Below are 27,994 nucleotides of genomic sequence, written 5' to 3'. Positions count from 1 at the left end.
ATGTTAAACCCTATCTTGAGCTTTTCTTGGTGGTCTGCAGTGAAGCATAGCTCTGGCATATTTGGAGGTGGGCACAGAGCAGCCCTTGGAGCCCCTGAAGACCCGAGGAACAGTCTAGGCACCAGCAAACCAGCTGAATGCCAGCATTCATAACAAGGGCACTTCGATTTTCACAGCTTTTCTCTGCATTAACAAACTCAAGCCGAAGAGGATTTCTTGCCACAGGCAAGGAGCTACATAACATGGCCAACATCAAGCTTCAAGCTTTCTCTCACTGCATTCTTTATAGATCTCATTGGATCTGTAACATGGGATTCCTGACGCTTTGTATGTGTAGCATCCTAATTCACCAACAAACCAGAGCATCACCTTCTTGGGGAAGGACATTTCTTTTTGCAAGTTACCAGCACTTAAGCGGACTGAAGCCTGAGCTGGGATACAACCAACTCTCCTAACAGCGAGGAGCCTGTAGAGCATCCACTGTGTTAAAAACCACAACCACCTCCCCACACAATGTCAAAACTGCTCGTGCACCAAAGGATGGAGGGATGGGTAGCCAGTTTACTTCTCCTAAACTTAAAGGATATATAACACAATATGACACTTGGATGTTCTCCTGAACCATTACATTAAAGAGCAATAAATCAGTACAACAAAACCAAACTATTTTCCTGGAAGTAGAAGTAACATTTATCACATGCACTGGGCACATCTTAGATGATGTCAGACTCAAGAGTTTTTCAACGGACTAAACGTTTCTGAACAAAGAAAATCACAGTGCAGTCACACAGAAGGCCTTTGCTGCTCTAGGTAGCCTTCCTCAGCAGCGGCTCCAGCTTCTCCCTTCTTCTCACAACTTCTTTCTCAGGCTGGGGAGCCACTGGAAGTAGTCACTGGAAGTGGCTAACCGTGCAGCTGCCAACACCGCACATAACGTGGTAGGAGGGACATACAGTTTCTGAGATGGCCCTTGGTCAGACAGCCCACTGGCACTGCACAGGCCAACTGCAAGACTCCCAGGAAGGTCTTTGTTCTTCATTTTCTCTTCATCTGCATGAGGAGGGACACAGAAAAGAAAGATGGTATCTACCTTGGCAACTCTAAGAGCTCCAGTTTAGACCGAAACCCCTTTTGCCTGGACCTTACCAGGCCATGGCAAGGGGACTTTCTCCTGCACGCCTATTTGACAAGCCCAACACAGTACAATCCAAGAGCTTCTCTCCTTCTCCTCCCAGTGCTCACCCGTTTCCCCAGAGGTGGGAAATCAGATGCGAATTGAGTAGCTCCTGTCTGGAGAACTGGGCATCCACTCCAGACACATGGCAGACAGCTTTGTTCCAAGGCACAAGCAGGCACTGCCTTTGGCAAGTCACTTAATCTACCTCATAAATTGGGCAACTCTCATATAGGTGTTGTAAATTCTTTCATCATTTGGAAGATGAACACTCACATAGGGACCTTATAAGGTCTAAAAAATGCTTTTGTCCCTTATGGTTGGGAGATTGAGAGACTCTCAGTATGAAACGAACACAAGCTAACGTATGGAGTGGAGAAAGAAAGACTTCTGCACGAAAGCAGCAAAAAGTCTAGAAAAGACAACAAAAATCAACAGAGAGAAAAATAACCCTCAATTCATTTGTTCCTACTAAACATTTAGAAATACATTTTGCTGCAGAAAGGTCAAACTGATGCATTGCATCCAGTCATTTATTATTGTCACATCTCCATCCCACAGAAACACCAACATTTTCATCTGTTCTAGCAAAGAAGCAGCACCAGTCCTAGGACACCCAATAGTGACTACAAGACTCATAGGACAGTAACAGACTGCTCAGCTTTCCGCTGTGTTAACTTTTACTGACAAATCTATTCGTACTGTTACGGTTGTCCAGCATAAACGGTATTGCCATAAGTAGAACAGAGGGATGTACAGCTTCACGAAGTTGGGCCTTGTTGGAAAATCTTTCTATCTGATCAAGGTCATCTTGGCTCATTTCTTCTGGTTGCTTGGAGTACGTAAAGGAGGTGTAAAAGTCTTCCACTGACTTGAATAAGACAGCAGGCATTGAGGACTCTCCAAGAGAATGAGGTGTCTGCAAATGTATACAAAAAACTCAGGAGAGGGTGTGATTAGTGCACACTCAGTTCATTAGCTGCCCTGATGTTTACTATCTCTCAAAGTCCACAAAGAACTGGAATGTCAGCAACTGGATGATTTAAAAAAAACAAAACAAAACAAACCCTAGTTACTCACAACCTTGGCCAAAGGGCAGCTTCTCCTGCACAGCAAGCTGAAAAGAGTGACAAATTATTACAAGATACAAATCACCATGTCTTAGCAAAAAATTAACAGCTGGCTCATCTCTCAGCAGCCCCACGCAGAACAAACGATGGCAATGACAGAGGGAGTTTCTGCAAGGGAGTGGCAATAGAGTCAAATGAAGTCCCTCTGCATTTTTGCTTAAGACTACAAATTAAACTTAAGTTCCAGGGATGGTCACCCATGTCTCAGCCATAGACAGGGGCTAGAGCCACCGTTTGTATTTGCTAATTCAACATGGAGGAGAAAAACAGTGAAAACGACAAACAAGCAACAATTCACTTTGCCCAACCATATTTGTTCAAAAATTAGGTGCTTGCTCTCTAGGCTTCTTCTGTTTTCAAGGCAGCTAGAAGAAAGGCATCCATTGTCAGAAGGGATGAATCACCATCCAGAGGTGCTTCATCCTTTGGTGAGAGTGTGTTCAGAGGATTAGCCAAGAAAAAAACCAATTGTTTTTACACAAGCAGATTTAAGCAATTTAAATTGCCCTGCCCCCCCCCCCCCCCCCCCCCAAAGGGGACTATGAGGCGCTCCTGGAGAGCTACATGGCTGGGCAGCAGAAATTCTGTGCTAACAGGATGCCAAGACAGAATAATTTGAATGACAGGCATCACTGGAGTCCAACTAACCAACTACTCAGCTTGATACCACCAGCCCACTGAAAACCCCTGCCTAACATACAGTAAAAACCAGAGTGTTAGGACAAGAAAAAAAAACACCCACCAGGGTTAAAAGATTATTATCATCTCCTCTTGCCACCCAGCTATCTTGATGGGGGACAGGCAGTGTCGCTGCCACTCCACGGCAAAGCAGAAACAGACAGGGTGCAAGGATGAACACTAAAAATGTCTGTTAGCACTGGAAAAAGCTGGAATGGAAATAATTTTAAAAAAGAGGCTGTTCAGTTTACAGAAGAGGCAAACAAGACAGGATACCCTACAGAGTGCTGTGAAGGGCAGGAAGTAAGGCAGTATCTGCTCTTCCTCCCGATTCACACAATTAAGAACACTACCTTTGAAACGAAAAACAAGCAGTGAAAACTGGAAAGGAGGGAATACCACTTGGTGATGCTGCAAGTGCCACAAAACCCCAAGGTCAAGCAATGAGCAGGAATCAGAGAAGGAAATCCTCCTGTCTGTCCTCGTAACTAGTTGACTGGTGCATTCCTTCCCCCTCTAATGCCTATAGGCAGGATTATTTTTTCATCCCACGGTCTTCCTCAACAGAAATTCTTGTCACTTCTTCTAAAGACTGTAACAGAGATTACAGTCAGGGACAGAAAATGTGCCCAGGACTTTTCTGATCCATTTAGGAAATTCCTATGCTTTGAAATTCACTCACACAGTTTAATACTTGCATGGGAGCATTTAAGTTGGCTCACAAGGACCCTATTGCTATCTACCCACCTGCCTCCACCTCATCTCATCTCACTGTACTTTATCCCTGCACTTGCTACCAGAAGCTTTCCTCTTCTCTCACTGTCTCAAGGTCCCTCTTCCCAGCTTGCTTTCTGTCCATCCCTTTCAGGTAACATCCCCCAGAGACACCAATTCTTCCAGCTCTGCTCTAGACTATCTGAGAAACAACTTCCCCCGATCCTTCTATAAAGAGCTTTGTCTCAGCCACTATCAACCTCTAGATGTGCAAGGAGCTGTGGTTATCCAAAACCTTGTAGGCACACTCCCATTTCCAGCTCTGCAATCCCTTCTGTGGCCCAACAAATCCTGAGTGATACTGGCTCTCTGCTGAACCCAGAGCAGAGTGTTTGCAAAGTGCCATGCTGCAGGCTCTGTTAAGACTCATCATTAAGCACAATTTAAGTGGCAAACTTGCAACACTAGGACCACATAATGCCTCAAAGCACAGCCCAAAACACAAGCCTCCCAAAACCACCCTCCTAACTCAGGAAGACACCTGCGTGATCCAGAGTAGCCCCACAGTAACTCCCAGTAACCCTCAGGACCATGAATGGAGGGGAAGTAGTGGAATGAAGAAGAGTCAGGCTTGATCTATAAAGTGCCAAAATAGTCTTGTTTCCACAATACCTTGACGTGCCAGTGGAACACTAGCGGATCATCAGTAACATCAGAAACAACAGCAAAGAGGAAAATGTATAGCTCTGAGCCCATGCTAACAGCCAGATGTGATTTCTTTGCTAGTCACTTTTAAAAAAATACATGTCAAAGCAATCAAAGGGTTATTCAAATAACCTAAAACCAAGAACAACCCCTCTCAACAGCAACAGCTGAAACAAATGCCCCTACCTTAACCACTGCTATAAGCTCTGTAGGAATTTCATTTGTATCCTGCTGTGCAAGTTCAGGGTCTTGGTCTGTTGTTCTTGGGACACTAATTTCATCCAAAAGTGGCCACGCATCATCCCCTGTCTCCTTCTTAGCAGACAGGTGCCGCTGCTAAGGAGATGGACAAAGCAAGAAAAGGTACAGTTAGTGTGGGTGGAAAAAAGCAGGATGCACTAGAGCAAAATACAGAGCAATGAGATGATACCACTCAGAGATTAACTGAGACAGAAATGCAAAGGAGCTTTTCTGTTCTGCTCAGAAGTTTTAACATTTCTATCTGGAGAAATTTGGGCTACCTGGAAAGGATAGAAAGAACAGGGAAGGACAGGAAATAATGTGAACAGGAAACTAACTGTCACTTTAACTTCTCCACAGTAAAACCTATCACTTGGAAAATACAGTTTTATTCAAGCCATGTTTTCTGGTTATTGCTTCCTGCCTCCTGAGAAATTTTACCATGGAGAAGTGTCCTAATGTAGCAGAGCTAATACAACACAGTGCCCACCCATTTTGCACTTAAGGAGGGTGGGGGGGGGGGGGGGGGGGGGGGGAAGTTGTTTATCCTGACAAAGCAAATCTAAGATTGGACAACGCAAAGGGAGTTCCCCATGGCTTAAGAGGAGTTACCAGAAAATATTAAAACACATTTCATTCCAGTTAAAAACATTTTGAGCCATTTTATAACTGTCATTGATGATCATATTAGCGATGCACCAAGGAAGAGAAGCAAACATTTTGGAAAGCTAAAAAGAGCAACAGAGAAGGAAATGTTTAAAGTCTTACACAAAGAGAGATCTAGAAAACTGCAATTTCTGGAAAAGGATTCTAATAAGACCCTTAAAATCAGACATGACAAAACCTGGATGCATTTACATTCCTCTGGTCTCCAAATCACCAGCTATGTCTGACATTTACACAAATGGATCTTGCTACAGTTAACTAGTTAGGGTACTCTTCAGATTTTTCCATTAAAAAAAACAAACAAAAAACAACAAACACAAACTCAGATTTGCAGTCTTTGTCACATTAATTTCTTCCAAATACATACATTAAGATGCTTGTTTGTGTCCTTCAGTTCAGATGATATATCGACAGTGCAAGGCCATTAATATCCAAGATATACAGCTTATATAGAGTTTCTCTAGCACAGAAACGCAGTTGGCTAAAACAAAACCTAGGTAGAATGACTGCTTTACAAGTTACTAGCATTACTCTAGCTTTTACTCTTATTTCAGAGAACTATCAGAAAAACAGCTCCAGAGCAGGCACACTGCTCAACACTTCAACAGCTGGCATTTACTTGAAAGGTGCTTTGTCCCCTGTAGTAAAATGTGTCATGAAAATACTACAATTTAAATAACACAGAAAAGTAGAGAAAGTCACCTGTAGACAAGTGTTCCCAGTGTTTCTAACAGTACTATATTAGATTGCACTCAAGACCAGGGTTTTACTCCCTGCTTAACCCCCTCTGTTCATTAGTTTCTCCAAATGTCAAATAGCAATGGGCTCCTCTTTTTAACATGCTGTGAAATCAAAGGTGTAAAGCAGTATCCAGATCTAGATATTATTCACCTTGAAAGTTATCTTTTTAATAAAACTATATTTGTATACAACCTTTTCCCCCCACAACAACAAGCATTGCAAATTGCTTCCTTTTAGATAAGTTTAGAATGAGCAAGACCCTTAATATGAATAACACACCACTAGTTCTCTTCTGGTCTTCTCCCACATTTAAATGATACCCCGAGTTACTACACATCCTTTGCTGAACCCCAGAGATGTGAGAGGAAAACACACCACTTCTTGGCTCCCGGGGGTGCAAAACATGAAAGTGCCAGGTCAAACAGATCTCAAGAATCTGGTACTGGTCTGAGTTCTCAGAATCCACTCTCTCTCTAACTGAAACATTACGGTACATATGGGAGGTTAGAAAAATCATTGAGCACGCAGCCTCCCTGAAGCCTGCAAAAGGATCAGAGGACAAGCAGTTGGAGATGTATTTATGGTCCACGTGTAATTGTTTTTATATTATGGTGCTGCTTGCTTTTTATAAAGGCAAAAAACCAACTCCACAAAAAACCTGCATGAGACAGAAACAATACATGTTTGGAGCCAATTTAACTGAATAATAGCTATGCCACAGCCAAACTCCCACCTGGTCACACAGTTCATCGCTGTCCAGCTTTGAGGTTGCTGTTTCACTACCTGCATCTACAGATTTCTGCTGCAAGTGAAGGTCTGGCTTCACCAGTTCAGCATTCTCCTGCTTTCCACTGGGCTGAACATACAAGGCTGAAGGATTCAGTTCCATGAATCCCTAGGAACAAACAAAAAAACCCCAGAGTATAGTCAAGGAAACCATGTTGTAACTACCACAAAGAATAAAAAGGATTCAGCAAATTTCTAATAGGTTTTAGGAAGAAGGACACCACCCACAAGTTAGCTCCAAATTCTTGCAGAAATTTTCTTTCTACAAAAATCCAACTCCCCTCCCTCTGGCAACAAAATTACTCAGCAATGTCCTCCTCCCCCCCCCAAATTGGACATACACATGCAAAAACACAATCATAGGATCTAATCCTTCCAAACACACATTCTGCCTCTATTGAATAAAACAGCAGATACAAGCACTCTGGGCTCTAAAGCCTGACTTTCTGCTGAGATATAAAAATAGTGGTACTACCTTTCTAAGTTTTTCATATCCACAGAGTTCTTACTGAAACTGAGCTGAGATGTTCAGATAATGATAGAGAGATGGGCCTAAATCATAAATGCTCTCTGCACTGGCTTACAACTTGAATGCCTGCCCAAGGCACAACGTGCAATCTACCATGGTTATGCTGTCCAACGCTGTACATTTCACTGGCAAAGTAAGAGACTTTTTAAACCAAGACCATTTCCATAATTCAGTTTGTTAATGGCATAACCAATCTCCAATGCCTAGAGCAGAGAAGGCCAGGATAATTTATTTAACTAACCTGTTCCTCACTTAACTGCCCCTGCCACTATGCAGCACTACTTTTAAGTCAAACAAAATTTAATCGACTTCCTCTCATTAATTGTTTGGATAAATCAAAGGCCTCAACTTATGACATAACAAAACTTGCTGGAATTAACAACGGCTAACAAAGCAACACATCTCGTAACAACCTGTCAATTCCATCTCAGTTTGCCCTTATGCTCAGAACACCTGTAGCTATTTTACTTTTCCTTGTTATTTATACAATGTGTGTCAGCTTCAGGTGAATCTGCAATACTACCAAGCTAAATGACTTAAAAATTATCAAAACCTTCTAATACACTGTTAGAAGACAGGATGAAAATAATTTGTTCTACTAAACCAGAACATCTCTGCTGTATTATCAGATTCCACCTTAACCAAAAAGCAAGCTCTCACCATAGATTTATACACCGTGGGATGCAGTCACAAAATGGTAAGTTACAGGAAAGCAGGGAATACCACAGTTTTGCTCTTCATAAAACTACCTGCTTCAAGCTAAAGATCTTCCCATTACAGGCACCCAACGGATCCTTTCCCTGCCCTTCCTTTCAGCAGCACATGCCTCCCTCCTGACCTGGGAAGGAACATTCTCTCCGCAGACATCAGCACATCCACCATCCCTCAAGACGCAGTGGAAATAGACATCTTCCTTGGTGGAGGTGTCACACAGGAAAAGATGCAAGATGCCATTCACATATTCATCCACAATGCCCACAAGTAGCTTGGAGCCACACAGCTTCTTGAATAGGAGAGTTGCTGCATCAGACCACGTACCCTGAAGAAGAAACAAGAATGTAAGAGTACTATAAACAGACCAACATCCACTGCTTGAGACTCTCCTTTGTGGGCACTTGTCAAAAAGGCAATTAAGCTAGGTCAGCCTAGGGACAAATACAGGAAAGTAAGGCAGACAAGCTTCCCAAGCACTGAACTAAATCAAACTAACCTAAAGCCTGCAATGCTAGTTACACTGGGAATGCCCTTTCACCCTAAATACCTATTTCCATATATGGTTCGATGGCATTCACCAGTGATTTTATCACAATTGCCTAAAATACAGTTGTTTGGTGGTGGGTTTTTTTGGTTTATTTTTTTTTTTTTATTCCTGGAATCATGTGATTATAAGCGTTAAAAGCGTCAAATGTTTTGAAGAAGCTGCTAAGCCTCACTGCAATGAAAATTGTGATTCTTTAACCCTCAAAAACCAGAGGAAATAACATCTTTAAACACAGAAGAAGCAATTCTGCCCACATGCTTTCTTCAGAGACTGTACTTCTCGGGCTTCTTGACCAAGAAGTTTCCCAGCACAGAGGAACTTTCTTACGACCTCTATAATACTTTGGCTATGCTGATTGCATCATATCAACTCACTTAAAGCTCTGTCACAGAAGAAATTTTTAAAACAGAAGGCTGGAGCTACCAAGGCTTCAGAAGGATCCTGGACAACTACTGGCAAGGGCAGAAACAAGTTTGCTCATTTGCTTAACTGTAACTATCCATTTCTGCAACAATATAAGCAAGAATACTCTGATCACAAGGAAAACAGACAGTGGAATGGTGATCACTTGCACAGATAGAGACTTACACAGTCATACTCTGAACATAACAGCGGCAATTCTCCTGTAAACATCAATGGGACCTGAGTTAATTCAAATGTTTGCCCTTATTAGGTGAAAAAGCCAAACTCTACTTCATAGCTCTCATACATGTGTCAAACAAAACTGCATGTGAACACATACCTCCACAGGTTTTACCCATGCCAAGGAACACGGGATGGCCTGAGCAGGGAGCTTCAAGTAGCACCACCTACAATACAGAAAAAAGCCATCATCATTACAGCAAAAACAGAGCAAAACTAGGCAGAAGAAAAGAACTTCCTCCTCTTCTGGGTTTTAAGATCAGCTTAGGAATAGAGGCACATATTGGATTTTGCACTTATGAATAAAACCCAACAGCAGCTTTGGAAAACACTCCGTTATCCAGAGAATGGGCATAGCAAAAATAGCAATAACAGCTGGTCCCTTAAGCCTTCCCTTGCCCAAGCATCCTCCCATCATAATCCCTTATGATTACAAAGTTATGGACGGAGAGCAATGACTTGAACCAAAGAATGCCAATGGCCAGGCATGAATAGAGGCAAATGAGAGGGTAGAAGTAAATAAGGGAAAGGTACTGAACTGCAGAGAACAAGTACCTCTGACACTGCAAATGCATGCCACTTGGACTGGTGTCTGTTCAGGAAGATGTTCACATACATTCATGGAACCCAGGAAGGAGGATTAGGGAGCTTACCCCAAAGTGACAGAAAGTAGCAAGCAGAAAGACTGAGGAGTAAAGGCAGAAACAGGAGAGGATTTAACCCAAAGTCACTGTGAGGGAGTGATGGACAGGGCTGATGAGCAAAGGGCCTGGAGTGCTCAGCAAAACAGGTCTTAAACAATGTCGCCTCCAGCATTAGCATGTAAGCAAGGAAATGCCTGCAAGGCACCATTATGGAATAAAAACCCTGATCCTTTCTAGGAAATCTGCATGCTGGGTTGTCTTCCTGAAGACAGACAGGCCAGTCAGCCTCACCTTAATCCCTGGGTAGGTGATGAAACAACTAATCCTGGGAACCATTTCTAGGTACATGAAGGACAAGAAGGTGACTGGGAGTAGGCAACATGAATTCACCAAGTCATGCTTGACCAACTTGACAACCTTCTACGATGAAATTACGAGCTTGGTAGGTGAAGGGAAAGTAGTGGGCATTGTTTACCTTGATTTCTGTCAGGCTTTTGACGCTGTGTCCTGCAAGATCCTCGTAGAGAAGCTAATAAGTACAGGCTGGATGAGCAGACAGTGAGGTAGATTGAGAACTGGCTGAAGGGCCAGGCCCAGAGAGTGGTGGTCAGTGGTACAAAGTCTAGTTAGAGACCAGAAACTAGTGGTGTATCCCAGGGGTCAATATTAGGTCCAATACTGTCCAACATCTTCAGTAACAATCTGGATGATGGGGGAGAGTCTACCCTCAGCAAGTCTGATGATGATACAAAACTGGGAAGAGTAGCTGATACACCAGAGGGTCATGCTGCCATTCAGAGGGATATCTCAACAGCATAGAGAAACAGGCAGACAGGAACCTCATGAAATTCAATGAAGTCCTACACCTGGGGAGGAATAACACCATGCACCAGTACATGTTGGGGACTGACCAGCTGGAAAGTGGCATTTTTACCATGTGGGTGACCGACCACTGGAACAGCTTGCCCAGAAAGGTTGTAGAGTCTTTATCCTGGGAGACATTAAAAAAACCGTCTCGACATGGTCCTGGGCAGTCTGTTCTGGATGGCCCTGCTTGAGCAAGAAGGCTGGACAGGATGACCTCCAGAGGTCTCTTCCAACCTCAAACATTCTGTGATTCTGTCACCTATGTGTAATTTACTTACTTGAGGAATCTCAGCCAAGACTTTTGGACAATTTCGAGGTTTCCATAATCTGGGTAGAACACCTCTACTTCTTGGTCATTGATCACACGGTGGATGATAACACGGTACCACCATTTCGAGACTGTTACACAGCAAAGCTGTCCAGGCCGTACTGAAGACTCAGGCATGATATAACGATCAGAAACAAGTTTATTTGAGTAGCAGTGTCTGCAAAAAATCATAATGAAAAACTGTGCTTGGTAAGATGCAGGAGATGAACAAAGAGAAATATACAGGTCTTCAGAAGAATCCTGATTTCTCAAAGTCCCCATGATATGAGTTTTCAGGAGTTATTTTAATAGATGCTTTACATCCCTCTTCTGCTACACTTAAACTGAAACGACAATAAAAAATGCAAATCCAAACTTTTAACATCTGAATTATAATCTTGTGGTCCAATAAAAAGTTAATTAATGGGGATTAATCAGAGGCTAAATACAGTCATTCTAGTCATTAATTTTTAACATTGCCTTGACATGTCAGTGCTTCTCATGATCCAGGTTCTGGAGCACTGGCTCACATACACAGTATCTGTCTGGAGAGTCTGTAATCACACTTACACGTGCCCCACGGACATCAAGCATTTACTTTGTCACACAATTAACAGCAATTGTAGCACTGTTGTGGTGGAATAGAATCCCACATGCATAACAACTAACACAAACCTACTGATGGGGTTTTGCTTTCAAATATAGATATCACAAAGGCCTATTACCTGTTGCTTTTGGTAAGTGTTGGAGATGGAAGTAAAAGCCTTAATCTAGCACATTAACAACAGTAGCACAGACAAGAGAGGTGCAAAGGAACCCTAAAGTTCCTTTCCATTACCTTTCCAGGCTTTTAAAGTTTAGGACACAGCCAAGCTACTGTGAATTGCTATTAACCATACCTATTGCTTGCTATTTAAAAGGAACAGGTAAGCATTATGAGTACGTTTCAGTATGGCACCAGCATCTCCGTATCAAGAATCAAGCCAGTAGTGTCCATAACTAACAGCTGGGTGCCCTGTTCCCTCAGCACATACACACACACACAACGGGTAGTAGTACTGAATCAGCACAGCATGTTCGCACCTCATCTCAATCATCATATCCTGCAGTTTATCAGATGCTTCCCTGCTGCAGATGTGGATGTAGAACTGGCTAGGAGAGATGATGAATTCCACAAAGACTCCCACCAAGCACCTTCTCTCCAGTGGTGGTAAGCTGCAAAGGCTTCTGTCCTGAACAGCATCTGGGGGGATTTCTGGAGTCATTATCAACTTGTCCAGTAGGGACTGCTCCAAATCTTGAGGCTACAAAGGCATAAGAAGGTGGCACTCAGATGTCTCCTCATGCACTGAACACACATAACTGGCCTTTCCATTAAGGTAAAAAAATAGTTCTGCTTTCCTGGGGACCCATGAATTACTGAATATCAGAGAATTCCAATAAATTGCACAAACTTGGATTAAAACTTTCCCTGTGATAGAAGCATTCATCTTCACACTCACTCTCTCCCTTCCTTCTTTATTCCCTCCAGTGTAAGGAGGCGTGCCACAAAAATACCTTGCTCATATTCCTGCAAGGAATAAAGGAGAGGAATTGAAGTCATGTCACATATTTAGACAAAAGTATTGAATAGCTATTGCTAAAAAAGCAAAACAGAACAAAAACCCACACCAAAAAAACCAAACACAACCCACCTATTTGTTGGATTTTACCCAAAAGATGCTCTTTCTATGTTCCGTGACCATGAAAGAGTACATGACCGAACCAGCAAAATTCTACCTGAAAATGATTCAAAAGTGAAGGAAGGCACAAATGCACCTCACTTTCACACTAGAGTTATTTCCCAAGGATAAAACCAAACAAAACCTACAAATTCTGTTCTTTTCTCACTCTGGACGAATTTGTACATGAGTGAACTATTAGCACAGCTGACAATTTTGCCTTACTCTCTAACTGCCGAAAACATTATTTCACTTGAACTAGTGTGGATCAGCTACATCAGCTACTTTCACTACTTCAAGAGCTTTCTTTTGTGCCAACAAACAGGACTTCTCCAATGATCAGAAGTCAAAATTATTTCAATTTTATTCATTGTGAATATGCAACAAGTTACCACTGCATTATACATCAGGGAATGTATGGGAAATTTGTCTTCCAGCACACACCCCATTGCTTATATGTCTAAATTCAACTGCAAACAATCGGGTTTTACAATACTGGCTCTTTTAGCCATCTTCTAAAGAAGCAGGTAAGAGTCTCTCCTTCTGCAGACTGAGCAAGGGCTAATGCCCTCGATTTTTTTTGAGCTAAAAATTTTGACTAAAACATTGAGTTAAGCAGTGAGTTAACATTTTTTAATTAAAAGGCAACGGAGGGAATTCTTGCCAAAGCAGCAGCATCACCTCTAAAAACCCCTTACATTTCCTCTAAGAAGTGCCTGTGAATAGTGGAATTTCTAAGAGACAGTTTTGCTCCGAGAATGCTCTTCATATCAGACTGTTAAGGGCACACATGATCTTTATAATGTAGCTCACACATTGGTAGTGACAACAGATATTTCTCTGTAAGACACAGAAGATGTGTACTTAAAAACATGTCCACAAAAAAGCAACAATATTATAAAAAGATAAACCAACAGGACACACTGTAAAACTAGGCTTACAAGAGGCACGGCTTGTAAGACTGGCTAACTCCTTGTCCTAAGCTGGACTGGCAGCTGCCAAGAGTGGTGTGGATGACACCTTTCCTTCTGCTCAGGGCAGCAAGAAAAAGCTGCTGAGGGCAGCAGCTCTATATACTTTACCCTTCTCAGGGCTGAGCAGATTGACTCAGCCCTTGTCCCTCATTTGTCCCTTACAACACTTCCACTATTAGTCTCTCGTGAGTGGATAGTGGATACCTTGCAGCATGGTGGGGATCAGGTCACATCTTTCCACTCTAACTTGCGGCATCCCGATGAATAAGCATTCATTACCTACCCAAACTAACACATTCCAACCTGCTTTCCTCCTCTTCAGGGCATTTTTAAAAACAAAATGGCAAACTTGGTGTTTCATGACAAATACTAGTTGTACAAACATCTTTCAAGACTTATCCTCCTAGGATCTTTAAACAGGTTCCCTTTGTCACAAAACAGGTTCCCTTTGTCACACAAGAACAAAAATCTGGAGCTATCTGGACCATATTGCCCCCTTTTTACCCTTTCCACTAGCAGACTTTGTTTGATCTAGGGGAATTCCCTGTGAACTTCATCATGCCAAACTGAAATTTCTTTAAAGGATCAGAATAGCCTGCCAAAAATCTCTAAAGGGTATATGTTTTATGAAGTGCCAAATAAAGTCCAACTTGTAGTCCCAGGCTTCCAAGTTCATTAGTACACAAAACACCAAAGTCAGGAAGAACTCCTGGGATGCTTTCCCTACCTATGTGCTCCAACCGTACAGCTGCATACGGCCACAAGACAAGCTTGGCAGAGGAAAAAACTCTAAGCAGGAGGATTTTCCTGAGAAAAAGAAGGCCTAAAGATGCTCAAAAGACAAAAAATAGAGGGGACAAACAAATTCTCCCAGTCGGGTTTGGCAGTTCAGAGCCTCTGTACTGTTCTTGTCCATCCCTTTCTAAAAACACATTGCTAAACCAAAAAAAACCCCAACAACAAAACAAAAAAATTTTCCAAGTCCAACCAAATAGCAGAGTTGAGACTGCAGGAATCAAGGTCTCCGAGGACCGTTCCCCAGCTGTGTCACATAGCTGCTTGACACTTAAGCCCTGCCTACTGCAGCAAGTGAAATTCCACACAGCGAGGCTCAGAACAAAGTTATTAAAGTCCAATTACAAGTAAGTACTGCAAAAGGTATTGCCACTATTATCAGGGAGCAAGATCATGCTTAACTGACCTTGGATGATCTGCAACACAGATCTCAAGACCAGAAAGAGACAAGAAAAAGACCTTGTTTGGATGGCACAGAAAGCTATAAACCAGGTCAATCTGAGTCTGGTCACGTCCAGACTCATCTAAAACTGGTACAAAAAAATTTGGAAGCAGTAGTGCATCAACAATGCAACAATCAGAAACAAAAAGAGTATCAGCCCCCGGATTAAGACATGAAAAAGCTACAGATCGCTTTTCCAGCCACTTACTTGTTTGAGGCCATCACCCAAATGTACTGCTTGTGTTTCCACTGGCTCTGACTTATCTTCTGCTGTCAGGTGGAAGCTCTCCGTCTCACAGCTGGGTTCCAAAGGAGGCATCTCAACTGCAGGTGCTGCTGCAAAGATGATGATTTGGCTGTTATTCTTTGTTGGACTGATGCAGTGTTACATATTAAGCAGAAAGAGAAGACATCTGAAAATGAAAGTCTGAAAGCACTGGTGCTATTTTCCTCATCTCTTGTAGCATTCACAGCCACCACAGTCATGACGATTCACTTCAGAGGCATCCTCCACTGTATTATTAAATTAAAACAAAACAAAAAAGACTTGCTTTTGTAAGCATGCTAAGGGTTACATTAATTGCTAGAATGATGCTAAAATGAATTTTCCCCAGAAAAGTTAGGAATTTGGCAGGAACTGGATATTATTTTCTGACTTCTCTCATAGCTGTTATGGGAGCGCTGAGGACACCTGCAGTCTCTTCTGTTTTCTTTTGTGGAACATTGTAGCTGTGCCTTTCAGACTAGTGCTAAACCTTCAGTCTCAAAAAGCATATTGGAAAGGCTTTACCAGCCTGCAGAGCAGACATTAAAGAGATGCTTCTAGTTCTGTTATCTATTGCCTAGAACAACCAGAAATTCCAGTCCTACACACACATTCAGAAAGTCTGTACTCTGAATGGGCTAAACGTCCCTTCTTTCACTTCACACCAAAAACCAGTGGCAACCTGTAGAAAACTTCTAGTTAAGTTCTCTGCTACAACTCCATTGTGACAGCTGCTTCTGCAGCCCTTCTATGGTAAACCCTAGGGGAACTGGGGCTACTACAGCAACTGGAAATGCAGCAACATTCACTTGAAACACAGGTGCTTGGCCACAGCGCTTGTGAGAGCTAGTGTTTTCAGTTAAATAACACACTGCCTCACCTTGCGGCATCTCTTCCCATGCCTCCCCTTGTGGCATCTCTTCCCTCTCTATCTCACTTGCCAGGTGCTTCTTCAGGGTCAGCAAGGAACCTGCTCTCGTCTGCTCAACTGCAATGATATCAGACACACTTCTGAGGACTTCAAATATGGAGAAAAATCCATATTGTGTGTACTGGAAAGCCCGGCCAAAGCGTCTGAAGAAGGCCTTATCAAAGTCCAAGAGCAGAAGTGGTGAGGAACTCAGCAGATCCTGCAGCTCAGCCTTCACCGTTGCTGGCAGGATGGGAGCCCTGTCCCTCCGAGGGGAACTCTGTGGATTCTTAGAGGAAGAAGCAGCACCTGCCTTCGCAGCAGCCCTCTTCCGTGCCCTCGCACTTCTCCTCTGTCTGGCAACCAGTTTGGCAACTGCTTTGGTGGTCTCATCTGCAATGGCTACCAACAGAAAGAAATCAATGATTAGACTGCCAAAACAAGGAACCATTAAGAGCTCTACAGAGGCAAACCTCCTCTTCTTTCCTTTCTTTCCTCTTCCCCCGACCCTTTTCAGAAGCAGGTGCCTCCTTCAAAAGCAATCACACTAAATCATGGCCGATTTCCAGCAGGACAACCACATTTCCTCTCCCTTTGTGAAGTGAACCATTTTTAACAGCCAACAACCAATCTGCACCCTCATTGCTACAAATCTAGATCCAGGTAGGAAGGTGGGTCAAATTCTTGGATACGGGATCACAAGAGGAAGCCCAGCTGCTGTGAGTTTTGTTGGGAAAACAGTAAATGGCTCATTGCTCCCCTCAGCTAGAATCATACTAAACCTCCACTACAGAGCACCCACCTGCCCAGGCAAGGTCTCCCTGGAGAGCAGCCCAGGTCTTTTCCATGCTTTTAAACAACTTTTTTCTTGTCTTACTGTAGCACTCTAAAAAAAATATCATTTCACTCTTCCCAATCAACTCTTTGCACCTACCATTTGCTTCCACAGCTCTTCCCCAAAGAAAAGGAAAATGAAAAAGTTCTTTGATACAGACTAAATTTCCTACGTGGTCAGGCAGGGAAACATTTACAGCTTCTCCTGAGAGGCCTCATCCCTGGTTTTGGCTCCTGCTATAGTCTGCATTTACAGGAAAAGTGATGCTTACCGGTTCTAGTGCACCCATAAGAAATGTTACTGCAGTTTCTAACCTAAGTGCAGAATGCAAAATGTACAAAAATAACTAGAAGCCTGTGTGATTTTTCAGAAGGAAAGAGCGGAAAAGCATTAAAAGGCAGATCAAAATACAGGAAGAAACATCAAAGACAAGAAATTAAAGAGAGCTATACAAGGAAAAAACCTAACAGAGATATGTGATCTACAGCTCTGGGAATTCATCCTGCACATCCCCATCTTGGAGCATCGCTTCATACCACTATGTGGTTCTGAACAAATCCTCCACCCATAAGGAAAAAAAAACCCTCACCTTTTAGGATAAAAGTGCCTTTCTCATAAGGACAGACTCTGACAACTTCAGGCATATCTGCCACCAGCTCCAACGTGGATTGGAAGCCCAGGTCATACAGAGGGAGAGGTTTGCCGATCATGGCCATATACTCCTCCTCCAGCTGTTTGGGGGTTAAGCCCTCTTTGGCAGCCATTAGCAGCGACCTCACCTCCTTCTTCAGCAGTTCCATAAGCTCTGCCTGCTTTGACATGTCCGCACTAAAGGAGAAACAAAAGCAAGCAGAAAACAACTCGTACCACAGCTGCTCAAATGCAGGCAGAACACTTTCTACCACTTAGCACCTGAAAGCTGGTGGGGGGAAAAGGGGAGCAAGCCAGGTTCACCAACAGCTGCTACCTACCAACCCCTGTCTCTCCTTGCCTGCACCCCTGGAGCTGCCACCCTCCAGCACCCGTGATCCCCAGCTGACTCGTCCAGCATTCACTGCCCGTCCCCATGGGATCACAGCCCCTACAAGCATTGCATTCCCGGCATCTTGGGCACCCTAAGCCCCTGCCCCAGGGACTGCCCTCTACAAACCCTGCCACCCTGCAGAGATCCCTGCACCCTTAAACTGCTGCCTGAGGACCCCCACACCCCATGGGCTCACTGCCCCTCACAGTGACCCCCATGCCCCTTAACTCGGGCCTAAGGATTCCCCCCTCTGCTCTATAAGGTCACTGCCCCCTAAAGAGATTCCTGTGCCCCGAAACCACAGCCTGGGGACCCCCTTCTCCCCAAGGGGCCGCTGCCACCCCCGTCGGTGCCTTCACGCACCGCGCCATGCCACTGCCTCACTCACGAGACGCCACTGCCTCACTCACGAGACGCCACTGCCTCACTCACGAGACGCCACCGCCCTCCCTGCGCCTGCGCGATCGCTTTCCCGCCCTTCCAGGGCGCGAGGGCGGGGCAGTGCCCACGCCCTCCCCCGCTTTCTACCGGGACCGTTAGGGCGCCGCCGCGCGGGCAGAGAGGGCGGTGGCCGTGGTTCCCCTCAGCGCCCTCCCCGCCGCCGCGCTGGGGCGGGCGGTGGCCGGGCGGGCACCTGAGGGGCCTGGTGCTGCCTCAACGGGGAGGCGGCCTGTCCCGTGAGACAGAGCCCCGGGGCCGGCACGCCCCCAGCGGGCTGCCCCTGCCTTCTCCTCAGTAAAAATGTTAGGTGTGTTTTCCTTCTGACAGGAAAAGTTAGGGCATCGCAGAAGAGCCACGGACAAAAAAGGACCAATTCCTTTAAGGTGACAGTATTCAAACCCAAACACCAACATTGTTAAGAGTAGTCTTGTATCTTTTAGTCCTGTCTGAGAGGAAAATCCACAGTGGAGATGCTCAGTGGCTTTCCCAAGGCCAAAGAGCATGGTAAACTGGGTTGTGATGGCCGTTTCCTAAGGGTTTGCAGTCCTTTGAGAAACCCTCCCAACAGTGCAGTTGATTTCCACACAAGGATATGTTTCAATATGACAAAGGGGGCTCAGGCTGCCGATTTTGGGACAGCAAAGGTTGCAAACCCATCAGCACACGCTCTTGAAGCATCTCCCCTGTTCTGAGGTAGCAGCTGAAAATATTCCATGGGGACGGAGGACTCAGGAGCTGCTGGCCAAATTAAACATCAGACAAAAGCAGAAAGTTGCATGTTTGTAGATGTTAAATATGCCATGGTGTTTTTGACAAGAAATGAACCAGAGTCCACACTGCCCAGCCAAAACCAGACCTGAGGTGCTGTTTGCTGCTGCTGCTTAAAACATTACCTGCCCTTTTAGCAGCTGGAGACAATCTCCCCCTGCCCCAAGCTGGCCAAGTGAGAAACACAAAGTGAAAAAGGTTTCTGGAGCAATTCCAAAGCAAATACAGACACTGTATGAATTTATTAATCACACCCCATTTCTGCCCAACTCCTCTCTGCCATTAGGCTTCTCCATCCATTGCTTCCCCAGTGACCTGCTGACAAGGCACCCACCACAAGTGAGCAGAGAAAGCAGGGAGATGGTGCTCCTGCCCTCCCTGCCTGCAATATTGTGACTCCGGTGGGGCCACAAGTCTCCAATAAAACAGGAATCCATGAAAAAACAAGAGTAGCACCTCCCCAGCTGGCTTCCTGGCTCCCTCCAGCTGCTCCTCCACACCAGAGACCAGGCATCTGCAAGCTCAGCACTACCCCGTTGACAGGGAAGTCACCGCTTTATGTTCCAGCCTTGTCTTGCTGTAGTATGACTTCTAGCCAGGTGCTGGTTTCTTTAATACAGTCAAGTGACTTCAAAACACTTCAAAAGTGTTTCTTGCAGGGGTTTCTGCAGATGTCACCACAGGCTGCATGGCATGAAAAGAAAAGGCTCCTATGTTTGCTCTGCTGTGCTCCTGCTGTGGAAAACTATGGAGGCATTTAGGCACAAACTCTTGGCAATTTAGAAGACAGATTCAACACCTCTAGCCTTGCAATGGTCTCTATGCTTTGCACCTGTTTGGGAAAGTTCATGGCTGAACTGGGACCAGCTAATTTCTCTCCCTGCTAAAATGTGAGGTGACCCTAGGCAGAGGGAGTCTGCTGCCAGTATCCCACCACTGTGCCAGCCAAAGGGTTTCTAGAGAGCAGACCAGTGTGAGATGCTACACACCCAGCTGTTCTCTGCAACCCCCTCTCCACTGATCCCACCAGTAAAGGTTTTTCACCCTGGTGTCTATTGCTCTGGGCCACTATCACCATTTGAAGTCTTTGGAGCCACATGCCTGACAGTTACTTTTAGGTTGCTTTTCAACACCTTTGCAGAAACCGTCTACTAAAAATCATCTGAGTGCTTTTGCTTGTATTTTATTTCCAAAGGCAGGAAGATGCAAACACAATGTCTTCCTGGAGTCCACCTTGTCCAGGTCTAACCTTCCTTCCCATCTCCACAGCAGTGTGTGATGAGAGCAGAGCAGCTGGGAAACAGCTTGCTCACTTCACTGTCCATTATGTCTGACAAGCCTGTGTTAAACTCAAAACAAGCCTCCTTGATCTGACACCTCCCCTTCTCTCCTCCCCTGCCTGGTTTTCCTGCCTGCAGCAATAAATTCAAGCACAAATTCATCCTACTCCCACAGGCTGCTGCATGCTCCTTGGCACAGATGAGGATGGATAAGAGGTCTCAGAGCTCTTCCAGGGAGTCTCGTAGGAGACCCAGAGAGTCCCCAGCTCCACAGAGGAAACGAGAGAAGAAGGAGAACAGCAGAGAAGCCAGCAAAGGAAGGGAAGACATAAAGCAAGAGAAAGCAAAGGAGATCAAGAGCATCGCAGGGACTGATGGTAGGGTGCACACGTCCACAGTGGTGGATGTAGATGATGTGATATCTGATGAAGAAATGGAGGCAATGGTGTTGCTGGACAGCGAGCAGCAAGAGGAAGGTATGGCTTATAGAAGGGAAGGGGCTGGAAAGCTATGGGCTTTTTGACCATGTGTGGGTCACAGTATGACTCTGCTCTCTGCACGGTGTCATCACACCCACCTTGCACAGACATGTAGTTATCCTCAGGACAGGATATGGGAGACTCCAGCCTCCCAGCCAGCTTCTGCAGTTAGTCCCGGCTGATCAGCACTGTCTAGCAAAGCTATGAACTTTGCAACAAGACGTTACATCCCCAGCATCCTTCATGCTCCAGCTCATTACTCACCAGTTCTGTTCATGTTCTATTCTCTTCCTTTTCTTGCTTGTCCTTCTTTAGGTGGACAGAGATAGCCTTAATGTCAGTTCACAGCCCAAAGAACTGTGCTTGAGTTGCACACCCATAGCTCCCCTTCCAGATAACCCTCAAGAGCAGCTCCTCTGCAGGCCATGAGTTAGGCAGATTCCCAGACTGCCACAACAGGATGGAGCATTGTGAGTGTTTTGGCAAGATGGCTAGGCCTCTTTGGACCCATCGTCACCACAGATGCTGTATTACAGGAGCCAGCATCACTTGTCTGCTTCCATGCCAGCAGCTCTGGCACAAAGTGACACAAAGAGTGACACAAAGCTTCAGATTTGCTCCTGTCTCTCTTGGAATTAATTTTTCACAACTGCCTCTTTCTGCCTCAGTTATGGGAATCCCAGCTAGTGAGTGGTGCTGTGGAGCTCTAGTGATCATGCAGGTTCTTGGAATCTGAACCTCCCTCAAGACCTGGTGGCTCTGCAGACAGCTCCAAAGGCAAAAGGGCAGGGATAAAAGGGCTTGAGGGGATTCAAAACAGGAGGGGTGCAGGGATGCTAACTTCACTGCTAGAAAACATGGTCCACTCTCTGGGTCTAGGTACACCCATAAGTAATCTATCTATTTTCATGCCACACCTGCAAATTTTCCCTCAGGCAGGAGCACAACAAGGGGCAGCCAGAGCAAGATAACCCACACTTGCTTTGGGGAGATGTAGAAGGTGACCACCCCAGTCAGCCTCCAGCAGCTTGGTGTGACTGCTGTAAAGCACAGGGAGATTTCAGTGGCACTAGTGGCTTGGTCGCACTGCATTAGGGAGCTGGGATGCAACAAAAATCCTATTCCAAAAGGACCTGAGATACTCTGATAGAGAAGGGCACTTCAGGCTGTGCATGTTGAAAGCTACCTCTTAAAATCTTTCTCTTTGCCATTAGCTTATCTTTGCAGATAAGCTTCTGGGATCCCAGCTCAGTTAACAAGTTGCCTGTTCCAAGCCTTTCAACACTGCTTGGTAGCCACAGGTCTTCAAGCTAAAGGCTGCTCTGTCATCAAGGAACTATGGAGAAGCATGGCTCAATTTCTGCCAGTAAAGCAGAGACAAAATCTGTCAGTCCATCCTGGCAGCTCCTGGCCACCTGGGGCAGGGAGTATTCTTTAACACAGCTCCAGATGGAGCCAAATGGTTCACATACACTGGGTCTAGGCAAAGGACAACACTGAAGCTGATCTGTGCAGGCACTTGGCAGGCCATTGGTATTTTGGGAGCAGTCCCGTCTTAACACAGCCATGTTGGATTTCTCCCTAGGTGTAAAGTCTCCGGGTCTGGGCATCTGTGAGTGGCTTCTGATCATCTTGTCTTTCCTGTTCATCATAATGACCTTCCCCATTTCTGTCTGGTTCTGCATGAAGGTGAGAATAGTCATGGGGCCTCTATAGGTTTAGTATTCAGTGTCTGATGTGAATGTATATAACCCACTGGTTCAGCATGTGTCAGACATGAGCATAAAACTTTTTTGGTCTAAAGCCCTATTTACACTTCAACTCATCATTAATTTTGACTTACGCTTTATCACATGTTGCTGCTGCAGAGGGCTGGACAGGGGTCCAACCACTGCCTATCAAATACTCCTGCTGCAATATCAGCAGGCAGGGGCTTCGGTTCCTCTTTTTTAAAATAAATTGCAAGTCTATTCACTTTCAAACATAACCCTCAGCCTACCCAGCCCAGAGATGGCTCCATTGCAGCAGCAGGGTAAATAAGTTTTGCATTACAAATTTTGAGAGATTGATCTCCCCATTAATCGCAGATTTTCCCCTCTTCCTCCCCTTTTCTCAGATTTATAGCATGGCTACAAGTAGGCATATTTTGATTTCCACTTCTCTGGAAATTTCATGTGCATCTTGTTCTCAACAAGAGTGTCAGTATTACGGCTCAGACCTTACACATATGAGCACACACACAGTTCCCTTGGAGACAAACAACCAACGTGGAAAATTTTAGCTCAGGTGATGAAGTTTGGCCAAGCTATAAGGAAGCAGAATGCTGGCCTCATCCTGGGAAACCCTGGGCAGCTCTAACATGGGCTACTCTCACCAAATCTTGGGCTGTCACAGGGCTGCTCCAACGCTGCTCACACACAAGACTGGCCAGCAGTTCTGGGTCACGTTCTCTGCAGGCATAAAAGGACTCAGTGACAGGTGATGCCACTAGCTCACACCTGCTGAAATGCTCCCATTGCAGGGCTTTCCCAGAACAGACATGCTCCCATACCAGTGAGGTCCCTTTCCTCAGTCCTACGCCTTCCTCTCCAGCCTAGCTTTTGTTTCCCTCTGCAGGTAGTGCGGGAGTATGAGAGAGCCATTGTTTTCCGACTTGGGCATCTCCTTCCTGGCAGAGCTAGAGGGCCTGGTAAGTTGTTTACTGAGCTCCCCCCAGCCATGTTGCTCCTCTTCTTCGTGCTCCACCAAAGCTTACATGCTGGTGACCTCCAAGCAGGCATGGCCAGACAGGAGATGGGATGTCTTTGTTCCCTTCATCTTAAGGGCCAGTAGCTGCTAATAGCTTTTGCCATAACAGAAACAGCCTCAGAATTTGAGTCTATGTATTGCTGTTCCTTTGTAGTTCTGCATGCCAGACTCTCCTCTGTTCTCCAGAGCAGTAGAGGCAATTTTTGTGGTTCTGATGATCACCAGCTGCCTTTTGCTTCCTCCCACAGGCCTCTTCTTTTTCCTTCCCTGCCTGGACACGTATCACAAGATAGACCTCCGCCTCAAAACCCTAGAGATCCCTTTCCATCAGGTATGGCTGACACCTCCTCTCTATATTAATTTTTGGATCTCTTTAACATTATACCTTATGCTTCCAGCCTTCATCCCTGCGTATAAAAGTTTGAAAAAACATCTCAAAGTAACCCTAACACCTCAGAAAATGGAAGGCCAAAAGTTCACCATACTGAATTTTCTTCTTTTTTAAAACTACTGGTTTTAATCCTGTTCAATTTGACATACTTCAGTTGTAACATAACAGCAATAGGGAGTGGCTGGGCCAAAGATACTGGACCAGGATTTTTACCCACACACTGAGGAGTGCAAGCAGCGGGGACAGGAGCTCAGTCTAAGACCTTACAATGATATAAGAATGGACTCTGCTCCTGTATGAGTCTGGGAAGAAGAAAGGGCTGAACCCTTGTTTCTAACCCTTGAACCTGCAACCTCCCTAGCCACAGCCCCTCTTCTTTTGGGACATGGTGTCTGTGCTGCTGCGTTGTCAGTGAGACTGCCTTTGTCTTGTAGCATCTCCCAGCTCACACCCATGGCATACAGCAAATCCTTCTGGAGACAAAATAATTGAGCACCCATCTCAGGACACAGCCTATGCTCTCAGAACAGGAATTGACCAGGCAGCAGTGGGCAGGGAAACACAGCATAGGATGACGATCTACTCACAGTCCCTTAGCTCAGCAGCTGTACTGAGGAGACAGACACAAAGATGCTGCTCAGGAAACTGAGATCCAGAGGTTGTATAGTTTGCCCAAGGTCAGTCAGTAGCAGAGGTGGAAACTACAAAGACTTAACCATCCAGCTAGTCTTTATCATTCTCTTGATTGTGTGCTTTTCTGTGCTACCTTAGAGTGTCAGAACCAGCTCCATCTCCCCTAATATCTTCTGCTTAGGTGGTGACCAAAGACATGGTTACCTTGGAGATAGATGCCGTCTGCTACTACCGGTTGGAGAATGCTTCTCTTCTCCTCACCACCCTGACCAGCATCTCCAGTGCCATTCAGCTGCTGGTGCAGACCACCACGAAGCGCCTCCTGGCACATCGAGCCTTCTCTGAACTTCTCTTGGAGAGGAAGAGCATCAGCCAGGAGATAAAGGTGCTTCCACAGGGGGGAGACAGCAGAGCAAGGGGTGAACTGAGGTTCCACAGAGAAGCTCAGGTGATCAGTCCCTCAGAATCACAGATATTGGTTTACAGAAGGGTACAATAACAACGTGTCTCCTTCACAGAAGAATGGGAGATTCTTCTTCTTCTTCTTTTTTTTTTTATTCTGATCACTTTAGGGGAAGGATATACAGTGTGAGCCCCACAGGTGGCCATGGTGAGTAGCAGACAATATGGTGTGAGGAGCATGAAGGAACCACTTAGACCAGCTTCCTCAGTGCTTTGTGACACCCCAGCTTCAGTACTTACCCCAGAGAGGAGATTCTCATAAGAATTGTATTCTGCAGCCTGAGTTGTCATAAACCCAGTATACATGGGATCTCCAGCAGCAGGTCTTTGCAGCCATAACACATGTACATGATGATACCAGTCAGGAACTGAATGTTTCCTATAGAACTGAACTGGTTCCTCACTTGAACCAGTATGGACTAGTTAAATCATGCTAAACCCCTGGGGCAAACACAAATGGGAAGTAAAGTGAGGGAAGTAATTTTATTTCTGAGGGGCTTCACAAAATAGCATACAAAAAGTAATAAATCTGCCTTACAGTCCTGCAGTTAACTGCCTTGAATTAATGTCCCTTCACTGCCTTACTCCCTGTAAGGGGCCTAGGGCAGGACTGGTGTTCTCTCCATGGTCTAAAAATCTTCCTCTTCACAGGTGGCTTTGGACGCCGTCACAGGCTGCTGGGGGATCAAAGTGGAGAGAACAGAAATGTAGGTAGGAAATGCTGGTAGAAGGGACTTCCCTGGCCCTTTGCAAGTACCTGTCCTGCCCTGCTCACTGTTGCCTGCTCCACTTCCTGCTTTGCCTCTGGCTCTCTCCCTGCAGCTATTCTGCAGAAGGTAGAGCCTCACCTCTCGCCTTCCTGTTTTCCCTGCCCCTTTCAGTCTCTGCCTCGTGTAAAACTTCTGCATGCAAAGATTGTGCTTGCTCCTGCACTGACATCCAGGGCAGGATCCTTACCTGGGATCTCATCACCATTTCACTGCTGTTGCAGGCAGAGTTTTCACCCAATTCTGGTAGCCCAAGAGGTGCAGAAGGCACCAAACCCTCTGTGTCCCACTCTAGACCAAAGGCCTCAGGGTCTTAGCACTGGTAGGGATGGGCTTATCACTCAGAAGCCCATGCAGAAAGGTGGGACTTGCTCATCATGTAGAGGGCCATGCAAGAGAGAGTCAAACAGTAAATGAGTAGTTCTGTGAACAGAAGGAAATTCCTGCGCCTGTCTTGAGCGCAGTCTCCCAGTGGATCCTCTGCTGTCTCACAAAGAGTGATCTTAGCTTAGACTTCAAGCCTCAGAGGCACAGACAGAAGAGGTCTCTCTGCTACCTAGTGATCATGCAAGCCTGGTCATTAGAAAACCAGGCTGGGAAAGAAGGATGGGAATGGAGGTAGAAGGCTAAAGAAAGACACACAGAGGGACACCCAGGGAGCAAAGAATATGAGTGAACTGCTCTGTAGAGACTGACTGATGAGCCCATTCCAAGCCTCAGACTGACCATCCGGTGCTGTCAGGAGATCCTAGAGCCCAGCTAATTCCTGTCCTTTACTACCACAGCAACAATGTGCAGCTGCCTGCTGAGGTCCGGCAGTCCCTGGCTGTGGAAGCAGAGGCCCAGAGACAGGCCAAAGTGCGGGTATGCCAACTCTGAATACTTCTAATCTCCTTCTAAAGCATCCCTCCTTCCTTTCCCACCCCTGGTTTGAGGTCCGTGGGACATGCCACACAAGGATACAGCTCTGGGAAGATATGTCTCCTTTAATTCCTATTCAAAAGCTGTGTCTAGCAAGGAAAACTGCAGCAAGAGTCTGGGCCAGCCCAGTGAAGTGCCACACCTGGTATCTGGCCTACAAGTAGAACAGAAAGGCATACAAAGAGCTCTGGGGTTATCCCTGGGCCCACAGTGATCCCCATGGGGATCTGTTCCTCAGGGTTTAATTCTCCTCTAGGAGCCCAGTGCAGGGCTGTCACCACTGTCATGTACCCTACACCTTGCTCAGCCCAGGCTGGTCTCCATACCTTGCACTGAGCTGCTCAAGTGCCTGGATGAGGTTGGTGTCCAGCACCCGTCCCACAAGCCTAGCCTGACTGCTGCCCTCTCCTATGCTTTTGCAGCAAGGCTATGCCCAGTTGTAAGCCCTGATGGGCCTAGTAAAAACAAGTTAGTCATGAGCTCCCAAACTTTTGGGAACGTCAAGAGGTCTAGTACATGCTGTGATCTTCTGAGAGCAGGAGTGTTATAATCACACTGGCCCTGGGAATTTCATGGTGGCAACCTCCCTCTGTAGTGAACAGTCCATGCCCCCTTACTGCCAGCCTCACAGAAGCCTTCTTTATTCTCCTGCATGGTAGGTGATTGCTGCTGAGGGGGAAAAGGCTGCTTCTGAATCCCTGCGGATGGCAGCTGAGATCCTCTCCAGCACCCCTGCTGCTGCTCAGCTCCGTTACCTCCATGCACTGCACTCCCTTACTGCAGAGAAACCTGCTGCTTTCATCTTGCCCTTGCCTTTGGATGCCATGAACCTGGTATCTCCGGCTACCCACAGTCCTCTGGCAGCGAGCAGTCTCCTCACAGACACCACAAAGCTCCCAGAAAGCCCAAAAGACAAGAAGGACTCACCCATGCTCTAAGAGCTGTCCCAAAAATGGTTGCCACACTGTCCCTGGTCAATCCTGCTCAGAGAGGAGCAAGGCAGCAGCCCACCAGCAGGTCCTGGTCTGGAGGCAGGAGGGAAGGCAGCCCAGGC

At 45.6% G+C, this 27,994-nt stretch overlaps 3 protein-coding genes across 9 annotated transcripts in view; 1 reads left to right on the top strand and 2 right to left on the bottom strand.

Moving 5' to 3' along the window:
- Positions 1-620: 620 nt before the first annotated feature.
- On the bottom strand, positions 621-27,954 carry TDRD5 (tudor domain containing 5). 2 transcript variants are annotated; one of them, XM_049808097.1, is made up of 12 exons: positions 27,868-27,954; positions 17,616-17,854; positions 16,162-16,593; positions 15,225-15,352; positions 12,168-12,388; positions 11,056-11,262; positions 9,367-9,433; positions 8,202-8,402; positions 6,782-6,943; positions 4,588-4,737; positions 1,877-2,093; positions 621-1,050 (listed from the first exon to the last, which is right to left on the bottom strand). In XM_049808097.1, the coding sequence occupies exons 2-12, from the start codon at positions 17,845-17,847 to the stop codon at positions 851-853; spliced, it is 2,217 nt and encodes a 738-aa protein (XP_049664054.1). In that variant the 5' UTR covers positions 17,848-17,854; positions 27,868-27,954; the 3' UTR covers positions 621-850. The 2 variants fall into 2 exon arrangements, with proteins under 2 accessions (XP_049664054.1, XP_049664055.1); XM_049808098.1 differs by having other exon boundaries at positions 15,225-15,349.
- On the top strand, positions 20,739-27,878 carry NPHS2 (NPHS2 stomatin family member, podocin). Of its 2 annotated transcripts, XM_049808099.1 has the most exons (8): positions 20,739-21,015; positions 22,604-22,707; positions 23,635-23,707; positions 24,015-24,097; positions 24,972-25,175; positions 25,904-25,959; positions 26,805-26,883; positions 27,600-27,878. In XM_049808099.1, exons 1-8 carry the CDS (start codon positions 20,739-20,741, stop codon positions 27,876-27,878), a joined length of 1,155 nt encoding a protein of 384 aa, XP_049664056.1. The 2 variants fall into 2 exon arrangements, with proteins under 2 accessions (XP_049664056.1, XP_049664057.1); XM_049808100.1 differs by lacking the exon at positions 24,972-25,175 and having other exon boundaries at positions 20,745-21,015.
- LOC126041824 (sterol O-acyltransferase 1-like) overlaps positions 27,869-27,994 on the bottom strand; it is a 57,999-nt gene continuing 57,873 nt past the window's right edge. For all 5 annotated transcript variants that reach the window (XM_049808084.1, XM_049808087.1, XM_049808088.1 and 2 more), the window contains one exon: positions 27,869-27,994. The gene's annotated coding sequence lies outside the window, so the exon portion shown is untranslated.

This window comes from Accipiter gentilis, chromosome 8, assembly GCF_929443795.1.
Source record: "Accipiter gentilis chromosome 8, bAccGen1.1, whole genome shotgun sequence".
Taxonomy (NCBI): Eukaryota; Metazoa; Chordata; class Aves; order Accipitriformes; family Accipitridae; genus Astur; species Astur gentilis.
This window is presented reverse-complemented; position numbering and strand designations above follow the sequence as displayed.